This window comes from Leptodactylus fuscus, chromosome 4, assembly GCF_031893055.1.
Source record: "Leptodactylus fuscus isolate aLepFus1 chromosome 4, aLepFus1.hap2, whole genome shotgun sequence".
NCBI lineage: Eukaryota > Metazoa > Chordata > Amphibia > Anura > Leptodactylidae > Leptodactylus > Leptodactylus fuscus.
This window is the reverse complement of record NC_134268.1, coordinates 25,514,069-25,526,615: the sequence shown is the minus strand read 5'-3', so window position 1 is coordinate 25,526,615 and position 12,547 is coordinate 25,514,069. Positions and strand designations below refer to the sequence as shown.

General features: G+C 38.1%; 1 protein-coding gene across 1 annotated transcript in view; it reads right to left on the bottom strand.

Annotated features, from left to right (window-relative positions):
• CSMD3 (CUB and Sushi multiple domains 3) overlaps positions 1 to 12,547 on the bottom strand; it is a 1,052,627-nt gene that overhangs the window by 259,705 nt on the left and 780,375 nt on the right. Inside the window, exons 34-35 of the mRNA XM_075270295.1 lie at positions 8,340 to 8,435; positions 884 to 1,087 (exon numbers count right to left, since the gene is read on the bottom strand). Of these exons, the coding sequence (XP_075126396.1) occupies positions 884 to 1,087; positions 8,340 to 8,435 (300 nt within the window). The remainder of the gene's footprint in view (positions 1 to 883; positions 1,088 to 8,339; positions 8,436 to 12,547) is intronic.

The following is a 12,547-nucleotide window of genomic DNA, read 5'->3' as shown; positions in this document are numbered from 1 at the left end:
GATACAGTCGTCGTATCCCACCTGAAGTCACACTTCTCATCTCTCCTACCGAGGCTAGAAAAAAGTGAGCGATCTGCAAACTTTCTGTTCCCGGAGGAAGTCTGTTACGATGTGACTCAACACCCAAGAGGTGATTTTTGAAATTAAATATTCTCTGTTCTTTTCATTCCCATAGTGTACATAGTTAACATTCGTCTACAATTCTAAACCAAATTATATATTATCATATCTACATAATCTGATCTTCTCGCAGTCTTTGTTTCCTTAGCACTATAATTTTTGTATTGATTCTTGAAAATCTGTTACCAGACTGAGAAGAACGTCTCGGCTAATGAGTTATGACACGTTCTGTAATAAATTTCCTCTTCCTTGATATTGAATGTTGTAATTGTGACACCCGCAATATAATAAACTCGTGGGTTTAATCTATAATCAGGAAAAAGATACAAGGGAAAATTCGCTAAAATGACATCTTAGTTAGAATATTGCAAGATGATTTTTCATGAAAGGGCCTTGTGGGTAATTATCTCAGAAGTCCTTAAATGAATAGGGATTGATATTTCACACAACGTAGCGCCGTCTCGGAATCTTTATCTTTTTATATTAACCCGGTGTCAAACATTGTTATACGAATCAAAGAACACGGCGAGATAAAAAGGAGGTCGTTTTAGTTCAGTTTTAGGTTGACGCACGGTAGAAGTCAATGGAGAACAGACAATAGACGGAATGTTCTAGCGTGCAGGCCCCTGGCGGAACAATATTTGATACTTTCTTCTTACTTTAGAAGCTTACTTGTTTGATTTACTGTTTGAATAGACGCTATCTGATAACAAAAGTTTCAGGTCAAGGCATCCTGCTCGCAAGAAACTTTATTTTTACTTACCGACACATGTTGGTAAAGTGTCATTCCACTGAGCCAATGCATTCGGAACGGAATCACATCTAATGGATACGGAACCATGGAGGATATATCCTGGGTTGCACTCAAAGAAAACCACAGATCCAACAGCAAAGTCGTTCCCGATTCTCTTTCCAAACCGTGGTTCCGGCACAGAACTACATTGAGTCGCGCTCGTCCTTGGAACCGCTACAAATGAAAAAGTTAGAATTTTTTGAGTAAGAACCGTGAGTATACCAAAGCAGAGATTTGTGAGAACGTTTCAGGTTGTAATTACACCAGACACTTGTTCAGCGTAGACACATTTTGTTAAACATTGTAATATCCTAAACTACGAGTGAAAGCCTAAGACACAATATTGTTACAATCAACCTGACTCAAGTCTTGTTTCTATTAATTAATGTCTAGCAAGGAACGTGCTACATCTTGAATCTTTCCAGACAAATTTTTGGAAATTGAGAACAGAATGAACAGCTAAAAGCTCCAACGTCTGCATGAAGGAAACTCTTTAAGACATATTAGAAAATATTGTGATATTGGAAGTATGAGTTTTTGTTACTGACATTCATATAAGCAGTAAATATGCGATGACTATTTCTTAGGAAAAAAATGTAACAGAAAAATGTAAAATAAGAGCATTTGAGAACTGTACTGCGCAGTTAAAGGGATCATCTGATTTGAATATGTAATACCATAAAAAACCAATAGGGGCTGAAATTTACTTAAAAAAATCCTCCTCCTTTTTCAACATGAAGCTTCAAGCTAAAAGGGGTTTTCTGGGACTTTTTATTTGAACTCATGACCTATCCGTAAGATAGGTCACCGAATGATGGTTCATGGGGACTCAATACCCTCTACCCCTATGGATCCTCTGTTTAAATCAGAAGCACAGGTGATGTCATGTTCATGGGTTACCTGGCCTGATCTCATATTTATGGCCGTTCACCTAACAACCCGTTTCCTGCTTTGCACTGATGAAGGCCAATAACCAAGAAACAGATGTCTGCAGATTGGTCTATATGGCTTTTGGAGTAAATATTCTGACTAACCAAACACTCCTTTTATGACTTTAGGTTTTCTCTAAATTTTTCAGCTTCAAAGTTATCACATTTGTTTTTTGAAGTATTTATTACATAGATGTTAACTTGAGAGATTCAAAACCTACCAACATGAGGATGTCTGAGGATGTCTATCTATCTATCTATCTATCTATCTATCTATCTATCTATCTATCTATCTATCTATCTCATATCTATCCATTTTAAATCTATACCTAGCTCATATCTATCTATCTATCTATCTATCTATCTATCTATCTATCTATCTATCTATCTATCTATCATCCCATATCTATCTATCTATCTATCTATCTATCTATCTATCTCCTATCTATCTATCTATCTATCTATCTATCTATCTATCTATCATCCCATATCTATCTATCTATCTATCTATCTATCTATCTATCTATCTCCTATCTATCTATCTATCTATCTATCTCCTATCTATCTATCTATCTATCTATCTATCTATCTATCTATCTATCTATCTATCTATATCTGATATCCATTTATCTCATATCCATCCACTTCATATCTATCCATCTTAAATCTATCCAACCATTTCATTATCTATGATTTTATCTAGCCCTTGTATTTTGTATCGCTATGCCAATACCAGTGTTGAGCCCCTCAATGCCCTACTTGCTTTAATTGAGCGAACAGATGAAAAATGTTCCAATTAAATCATAGAAAGAAATCCCAACTCTCAGATTTTAAAAAATAAAGCACAAAATAAATTAGGCATGAAAATAAAACATACACTTACAAATATACTACAGAATATTCATAGAAATATTTACACATAATTAAAACCATACAAAACTGAAAATAAAAATTATATATTAAATAATAATAATAATAATAATAATAATAATAATAATAATAATAATAACAATAATGATATTAATCCAGATCCAAAAAGGGAATGCAAACAGACTAGGTCCTAGTGGTGATAGATAATCTGTCAACCGAATTTGCAGCATGATAGATAGATAGATAGATAGATAGATAGATAGATAGATAGATAGAAGATAGATAGAGAGATAGATAGAAGATAGATAGATAGATAGATAGATAGATATGAAATAGATAGATAGATAGATAGATAGATAGATAGATAGATAGATAGATAGATAGAGTTCATAGATCCATAATTTATCCATTTTAATGTCCAAAAATATGGCTCAGGCTGAGTTCACATCTTTGATGGGAGACTCTGCCGCAGGTTTTGCCTAAAATTGGCAAAAAAGTCCTGCAGTATAATCTATGGGGTCCGTGGGAGTCCTAGGGTAACTACTTTTTTAGTGGACAGACTTTCTGTCTTTTGGGTCCCCATATGAAACTGAACTCTAATGTGAACCTAGTGTCAAGTTAACATCTAATAATCTTAAATCATAGGTTATATACTTATGTCTCAAAGTAGGGCCTGTGGTATTTGGAAGATGTTTATGTCTGTCTGCATCTCCTCTTTCCCCAACCTTAGTTAATAGATTATTATTATTATTATTATTATTATTATTATTATTATTATTATTATTATTATTATTATTTATTATTATTATTATTATCATTTTTTTCTAGTCTTTTCTAATTGAATATGTATGAATATTTTTTTCTGCCATATCATAGCTCTATAGTATCTTTTTAAGATATTACACAGTCCAGTCATAATAATGTGACCACCGCCTACTTTTGACGTGAACGTTAAATAACCAATCACAGAAGGCACGTGTCATCAGCCATCTGGGTGCATTCATCATTGTGGAAGGCACGATAGATTAACACAAGTATGCATCTATCCTTGCGGACCATGTTCACCCCTACATATGAAATGTTTTTCCTCAGGATGATGGCATCTACCAGCAGGACAATGCGACGTGTCATAAAGCTCAAAGTGTACGTGCGTGGTTGGAGAAGCACCAGGATGAGTTTACCGCACTCCCTTGGCCAGCAAATTCCCTGGACGTGAACCCAATCGAGAATCTGTGGGACCACCTCAATCGGGTTGGTCACGCCATGGATGCTCAACCGCGTAACCTAGCGCAGCTGGCCACGGCACTGGAGTCGGCATGGCTCAACATCCCAGTGACATCATCACAACATCCCCTCTCTTCCTGCACGTCTCGCAGCGGTCCGCTCTGCCAAAGGTGGTTGTGCTGGATTTTGACAGGTGATCACATTAATGTAACTGGACTGCATATGTTTGTTTTATTATTTACTTTTGTGATTCAATTATTTTTCAGTGTTTTTTATCAGCATTTTTGCGATTTCTGACACTCTATACAATTATCATATGGAAACATTTTCAATGTCTACACTTTTTGACAAGTGTTCACTTTCTAAATTGCCGAAACAACATGGTTATGCTCTTAAAGAGCCTTGATAGCGATCCATTCTCTTGTTTGCGAGCGCGCAACAAATTGAGTAAGTCTTGAGCCTCAAACATGGAAATATTAAAGATGTGTTTATTTATGCCACAAAAATTGATGCCATGTTTTAACACACAAACCCGGAGCTTCTGTGATTAACACTTGTAATGATTACAGAAAGGGCCGTGTTACAAACACATTGTGAAATTCACCAAAATGACTTCTCTTTGGCAGAGTGCGGGCAATTTCCACATAGGCTTTTAGAATAGAATTTCAATTACAGCTTTCACATGATCTATCCAGTCATTTTGGGATAACATTTTATAGTAATAGGCCAAAATAATCAGTAATATCATCAGCTTTACAAAAAAACTGTAACAAAAAAAACATTAAAAAAGGAAAGTTCTAATGTTACAGAGTAGAATTTTACAAATTAACTTTAAAATAAACTTTTACAATTTGTTTTATTGATTTCTTCAGAAATAACATCGGAATTAAGTTCAAGACAACCTTTAATGATCTCCACCAGCCCTTGGCATCCTTCAATAGTTGCGGCTCCATTGGTTCTTGCACAATTGGAATTTTTTCTTTAGCACCCGCCATTTCTGAGTAATCATTTCTATTAGTTTCAGCACAGTTTATGCAAATTTGGCACTCAACTGTAATGTGGATGATTTTAGTCTAGAGAAAATAGTCTAAGGCTGAGTTCACACAGATTTTTGGACCGGATTTTGACGCGGGAAACTGCCTTAGAATCTGGTCCAAAAACGCCTTCCGTGGCTAGCCGCGACTGGATGCCGCTGCAGTGCACCAAATGAATGAGCCTAGTCAGGAGGGAGTCTTGTGCTGTGTCGAGATAGAGCAGATCACTTCTTTTTTCTGCTAGTGGAAACGGCGCCCGTTGAAGTCAATGGGAGCGTTTTTTGGAGCCGGATTCTGAGGCGGATTCCGTGTCAAAATCTGGTCCAAAATACTCTGTGTGAAGCCTAAGACCAGCCACCTGACTGTATGGAACATATTAAGAATCTGTACCACTGCTAAGATGTTGGCGGCTCTCCATTGGAGAAGTACACTTTCCCCTACAGGTCCCACCCTGATAGCTCGTGTTAAAGATATGTGTAGTCTGGAATATCTGACTGCTATGCTCAATATTACAGTAGAGGCTTTTTCGGCTATTTGGTCTTCTTGGTGGTCTTTGATCTCTGGCTCCTTTCTCCTCTTCTGTCCCCCATCCTTGTCTCTTGTTCCTTTGTTGAGTCTGTCATCCTGGGAACTTTTCCCCGGACTCTACACTTGGTTCTTTGTTCTAGTTTGCTTTGCATGTTCTTGATTTTTTTTCCTTTTGCTTATCTTTCTTTTGATTGATATTTTGTACTGTATTATATAATTTAATAAAAATTACAGTTAAAAAAAAGAGAACCTCTTGAGAATATTGGGTGTTGAAACTAACAATAATGAGGGCTCATGAATGGTGGACACTAGAAAAATAGCTAACTGAACTGGAACCAGTGGAGAGGTGTCTATTGAAGAATGTGCAGTTAGAATTGGTAGATATTAAGATAATATTAATACAGTAGATTAAATTCTGGAAACCTGCAAATATAAAAGTACATATTAAGATGGAACACTGCGAGGATGATACTTCTTAGGGTTGTGGAATTATTCTCCCCTAAATGTAATCCTTCTATGATAAAATAGATCTACAAATATAATCCCATGGAAAATTGAAATTATTGTTTTTTTTGTTTGTTTGTTTTTTACATCTGATTCATATTGTACAGCGTATGGGATGTTATACTGGGTTGTAATCAGGGCTGTGGAGTCAGAGGTGGGGGAAAGTTTGGGTGGAGTTGGAATCAGAAAAAAGTTACCAATAGAGATGATAATAATAATAATAATAATAATAATAATAATAATAATAATAATAATAATAATAATAATAATAATAATAATAATAATAATAAATTTTATTTATATAGAGATGAGCGAATAGTATTCGATTGAATAGTACTATACTGGTATTCGATTGGAAACCTCCATTGAAAATAGTTAATCGCGTACTCGATCAAATACCACCCGGTCACTATTTGATTCCCTCCCCGTCTTCCCGGGCCCAATTTTTTTAAACAGGGAAGTCTGCCGGGGAGGTATTCGATCGAATATATTCGCTCATCTTTAGTTACCAACTCTGATTCTGACTTCATAATGCAATGGTGAATTTTTAATGATCTTATACAATTATTCATATTGTATAATTAGATGCATAATTTGTTACATAGTTACTTTCATGGGAATTTAATCATTGGAATTTTTTTTTCAAGCCAGAGTAATAGTCAGAGTTGGAGTTGCGCTATGGAAAAATAGAGAGGTCAGAGTTGGTGCTCTGGCCTACCAACTCCACAGCCCTGGTAGTAATACACTTTTACACATGAGCCCTAAGGCTGATTTACAATACAATAAGGAAAAATATCTTTGTACTGTGTTATATGTGGATATGAAACATATTTTTTTTTTTTGAGGAGTCTTCAGTAGTTGATACCTTTTTTAATGGCTAACTAAAAATGATGACATATTGCGAGCTTCCGGGACTATTAAAAAGGTCCTTTAGTCAGGCTAGTATGGAGCCTGATGAAGGGATCTTTTTAGTAGTCCTGAAAGCTTGCAATATGTCATTTTTAGTTAGCCATTAATAAGGTATCAACTACTGAAGACTCCTCAAAAAAAATGTTTATATTACAATAAAATGACATAAAATAAAGAATTATTGAAAACAACAACATATACAATTAAAAAAGTAACAAAAATTGGAGAAAATTTGTTGAAATTTGAAAATTGAAAAAAAAAATTGTACAGAAAAAAGGCAGACTACGTGAGCCACAGGGTATTTTTTTAATTTTTTTTTAGTCATAATTCTAAAATCGCATACATACCTGCCCTCACCTATTTACTAAACAATGAGGATGAAGTTGCCCTAGATTCAACTAGTTGTACAATAGAAATTTTTGTAATACTAGATATCAATACCAATTTATTTGAAGTGGGTTTTAACATTGGCTCAGCTTGAAAGAAGCGTCCCCATTTCAGTCTGAAGTGCACCTAATGCTGGCCATACATCTTCAATAATGGTTCTGCCAAGGTATATGCCAAGACATAACTAGAAGCTCCTGGGCCTCAATGCAAAATATGAAATTGGGCCCTTACATATCTTATGCTATTTTTAATAGTGGTTTGTTGTATCTGGCAGATGGACCTTTGTGGCCTCCCCATGATCCAGGGTCCGGTAGCGACTACCCCCATATAACTAGCTATACCCCTTCAGACAGGAGGAGAAGAAAGTAAGTCACTACCAGATACCTCTGGTGCAAGCTTATCCCCTGCAGTAAATTCAGCATTCCCAATCCCTTTTTCACCTGACATCATTGGTAGGGAAATGGACCACCATGATACACATAAGATAGCCAGTCTCACAGTAGTCAGCAAGTTTGGCTGATTTTGCTCTTACATGTATGGAACCTTAAGAGTAGCCTCCTCTGCCAAGAAGAGGATACCACTAATATAAATAGTAAATGGGGTTCCTGTTACAGATTTTGCATTGGAACAAAGTGGGGGGAATTTACTAACCCATCTATGACAGGTTCTGGTGTAGACCGGTATACATGTAGTGTATCTTTCGTGCCTGGATTTTTCTTGCGTCAAAGATGCACCACAATTTTCTTTCCATGCCCCACTCACCGCTTTTTATAGAATTGGGCAGAGCAAGGCAGAAACACCTTGTCTAAAACATGACTATAATTCAGACCAGAATTAATTGTATCAACTCTACAATATTAGTGAAATCCTGAATGTCTGAAATCCTATTGAGAGTAAATGAGAATTGGGGTTGGGAAACTCTCCCCAAACAAGCTCGCTGAGTTCTCTGTACATGCGTGGGGACCTCTTAATTATATCCCGTTTGGATGATATAGACACAATACATGTAGAATGTATTGTAAAGATGGGATGTGCATTTACCTTGATAGACAAAGTGAAATCCTTTCGATGTCATTGGTCCAATTGTTGTAAATTTAATAATAATCTGGTTACCAGAACTTAGTGGAAGAGATTCGCCTACTCAAATAAAACAAAATGTATTAACAGGTAAGAAACGTAACTTCCACAATGGCGCCAGCCATCATTCTGTTTTAAAGGGAATCTGTCACCAGAATCTAGCATATTAACCTGAACCCCAAATAGACAGGTTAGGGTCTGCAGAATCCAACAGCGTTTTCCTAGTAAGGCCGGGTTCTCATCTGCGCCCGGTCTCCGCTTTAGCCAATCCAGCGGGTTTCCGTGTTCTGCCTTGAGAAACTGGACGGGACAGAAACCCGGCAGTCAGTTTACAAAGTGACCGCCCGTGTGCGTTTTCTGCCCGTCTGCGGCGAAACTGTTTTTTTAGTTGGACACAAAGTCGGACATGCAGTACTGTGTCTGGTTAAAAAAAAAAATGGTTTCACCACAGACATGCAGAAGACGCACATGGGCGGTCACTTTGCAAACCCATTCCAGTGAATGGGTTTGAGAACTGACTGCCAGGTTTCTGTCCCCCTGTCCAGTTTCTCGGGGCAGAAGATGGAAACCGTCCTGAGACCGGGCGCAGATGTGAACCTGCCCTTAGTCAGTGTCTCCATTATTACTACCTTCATCACTGAGCTCAATGGAGCCATGACTGATATATCTAGGGGTCTGACGGATTTTTGTTCAAGGTTCTGATTTTTTTAATAGAAAGAACCATACTGAAGATTTATCCAAAACACCAGAACCCCCCCAAAACATAACCTCATGGCATTAAAAACAGAGTCTTAATCGTGTAAGGCCTCAGTTTATATCTAAGTGGGTCAGAATGCCATATACCGATGTAACAAAATTTGACTTCTCACTTTAGGGGCCTTTCAATGGCTTTAATTGTGTCCTTAAGTAAGCTATCACACTGCTAAAAGTAAAGTTAACCTTTGCTACATCGGTATTATGTGGTGTTTTTTGTGGCTCCTGGTGACAGATTCTTTTTTAAAAAAAATTGGGTTAAATTGCCCATATACATTAGACAATTGCCTTCTGAGGTAACTACAAATCTGATTCTCTTTGAGGAAACTAAATTGATTGTCATCTACAAATTCAACATTTATCCATTTTCTTTCCCCATGCAAACATTTACATTATATAACAATGGATAACAATTCAATTGCCAGATGCACATAGCCATATTTTTTTTACATCCATGTGGGGGTCATAGTACTGATCCACAAATAATGGAGTAGTTCTTATTCGCATCCTTTATTTGTGGCTTGGTCCATCTATTCTATTGATATGGTACGTACTTGCCATCTGTATCCCTACGAATTCTATGGCCATGTACATGTGGCCTAAAATTGGACAACTGAAGGTGTCTATCAGCCACCCATACACAATAGATCATCGGTGGGATCCACCATTCTAATGTGTAGGCACAGCTTTAGGTTCAAGCCCAGTAGTTTCCGAACATACAGTATTTTACTCATATCGATAACATTTCAGCGCCCCAACAGGATCTTCTATTAAAGGGATTCTACCATTAAAAAACTTTTTTTTCTAGGTAACACGTCGGAATAGCCTTTAGAAAGGCTATTTGTCTCCTACCTTTGAAAGTGATCTCCGCCGCGCCGTTCGTTCAAAATACCGGTTTGTACCAGTATGCTAATTAGTTCTCTCGCAGCGATGGGGGCACCCCCCAGCGCAGGAGATGCGATGTGGCCGTCCCCATTGCTGCTCGAAAACCGACTCCAGTGCCGCCTCTATCTTCTTCTGCATCCTCCCCTTCCTTCTTCGGCTTGACATCGGACGCCTGCGCAGTACGCTCTGTTCGGCGAACTTCGCCGAACGTACTGCGCATGCCCGTGGCCATAGTGCCGACACCGCAAGTTCGCCGAACAGAGCGTACTGCGCAGGCGTCCGATGTCAAGCCGAAGAAGGAAGGGGCGGATGCAGAAGAAGACAGAGGCGGCGCTGGAGTCGGTTTTCGAGCAGCAATGGGGACGCCCCCATCGCATCTCCTGCGCTGGGGGATGCCCCCATCGCTGCAAGAGAACTAATTAGCATACTGGTACAAACTGGTATTTTGAACAAATGGCGCGGCGGAGAGCACTTCCAAAGGTAGGAGACAAATAGCCTTTCAAAAGGCTATTCCGACGTGTTACCTAGAAAAAAAAGTTTTTTAATGGTAAAATCCCTTTAAATAATCTCCGCAGTAGATATATAAAATATAACTTTTATTCCATAAGATTAAAAGAAGTTACATAGTAACTGTCCAAGTGAAATAAGTCTGACACAAGCAATTTATTTAATAGAAAATCCTGTCGGGGCGCTGAAATTTTATCGATATGAGCACTAGATTTGCAGGTTGAGTTCAACTGATGTTCGTGCTGCCCGGGATCTCATTATATATGGACGTACATATGGTGAGCTGAATGAAAACTGTTTTTCTATATTTGGATACAGTATTTCGCTTTGGATCCATGTAAAATGTTCTATATTTTTAATACCCATTCCTGACTCTACATAGCACAATGGTGAGGGCTTCATACTCTAGTTTGTCTCATTCACCTGGTCCCATTGTCTAAGAAATACAATATTGAATCCACATTGTGGTTAAACAAAATTCCTAAAAGAATTATTTTAGTTGAATATGTTGTGAATTACAGAGACTAGGGCACCAGTTTCTTATATACACCCCATATAGCCTATGAATATCCAATACAAACTGGTGCAGTGCACTGAACAGCTGTACGTTGCCGCATTATAGGAACAATACAGCCACCATGCCAGTGTCCAGTAGCCCTTGTACTGTTTTTATATACTAGCCTTTTGACAATTCTGTAGGCCAATTTTGGATACTAATGGAAATCACCAATGTGCTTCTTTATGTCAGGACAGGGTATCAAAAATACAGCTTAAAGGGGTTGTCTGGCCATTTAAATAAAATTAGCTAAATTTAACTAAGAGGATTTTTCCTCACTTCAATCTTTCAATAAGCCCCACTCCATTGATTCAGTTGGAATTTTTTTGAGCATCCAAAATAATAAATAGGCTCTCTACTGTCAGATGGATGGTCTTCGGCAGATAGGGCCCTCCCACCAATGGGGCCATTCACACGGAGGAAAATGGTGAGGAATTTGGTGTGAAATTTCAGCGCTGAAAAAAAAGCCTCCTATTGACTTCAATGAGCTTCTTTTTCCTCTAGCAGAAAAAGGAACCCATTGAAGTCAATGGGAGGCTCTTTTTTTCAGCGCTGAAATTCCACACCAAATTCCCCACCATTTTCCTCCTTGTGAATGGACCCTAACAGTAAAGAGCCTAATTACCATATTGGGTGCTGAAAATAGCGCCAATTACTTAAGAATGATGGGAGCTAGAGAAGAGAATTCAACTTCCCTGGAATCAGAAGAGTGACACTGATTGAAAAATGCAAAGATTCAGGCGTGGGTTACATCTGCGTTGGAAATCCGCAAGCAGTGTGCAGTGAAAGCACACGGACTCCATAGACTATAATGGCGTCCATGTGTTTTCCGCACAAGTCATGCGGACAGGAAAGTAGATCGTGAACTACTTTTCTGTCCATATGCTGAAAGCACGCGGAAAACACATGGACCCCATTATAGTCTATGGGGTCCGTGTGCTTTCACTGCATACGGCTTATCAATGCATTCGGTGGTTCGTTCGGGGAGGGTTCCCCAAATGGATTACCAACGCAGATGTAAACCAGGCCTTAGATTTGGGTGGGCAGAGGTAGTTGAAAGATCCTCCAAGTTAAAAAAATTTTTTTTGAACTATGCACATATATTACATATAAAATACTTTACAAACCCCTTACTGTTTCAATTCTAATGCTTCCAGGATGCCCCACCGGGCTCTGAACTTCCTGGTCCCTCAGCACTGGATATAGTAGGTCATCTCTATGGCCAGTGCTTGACTAAGTGGTCACATTTCTTCATCCAAAGGGGCCAGGAAGAGCAAAGACCTAAAGGAAACCTGGAAAATGTTAGAACAAAAGTGGAAGCGGGGGATAAGTAAGGAAAGTATTAATCGGTTTACACAAGCCTGAGTGCCAGACATCTCCTTTAAGAACCAAATAATTCCATCTGCGTGAACAGAATATCAGTAAAAAAAAAAATGAGAACATATTATAAATGACCCATTGGTATCTCTGA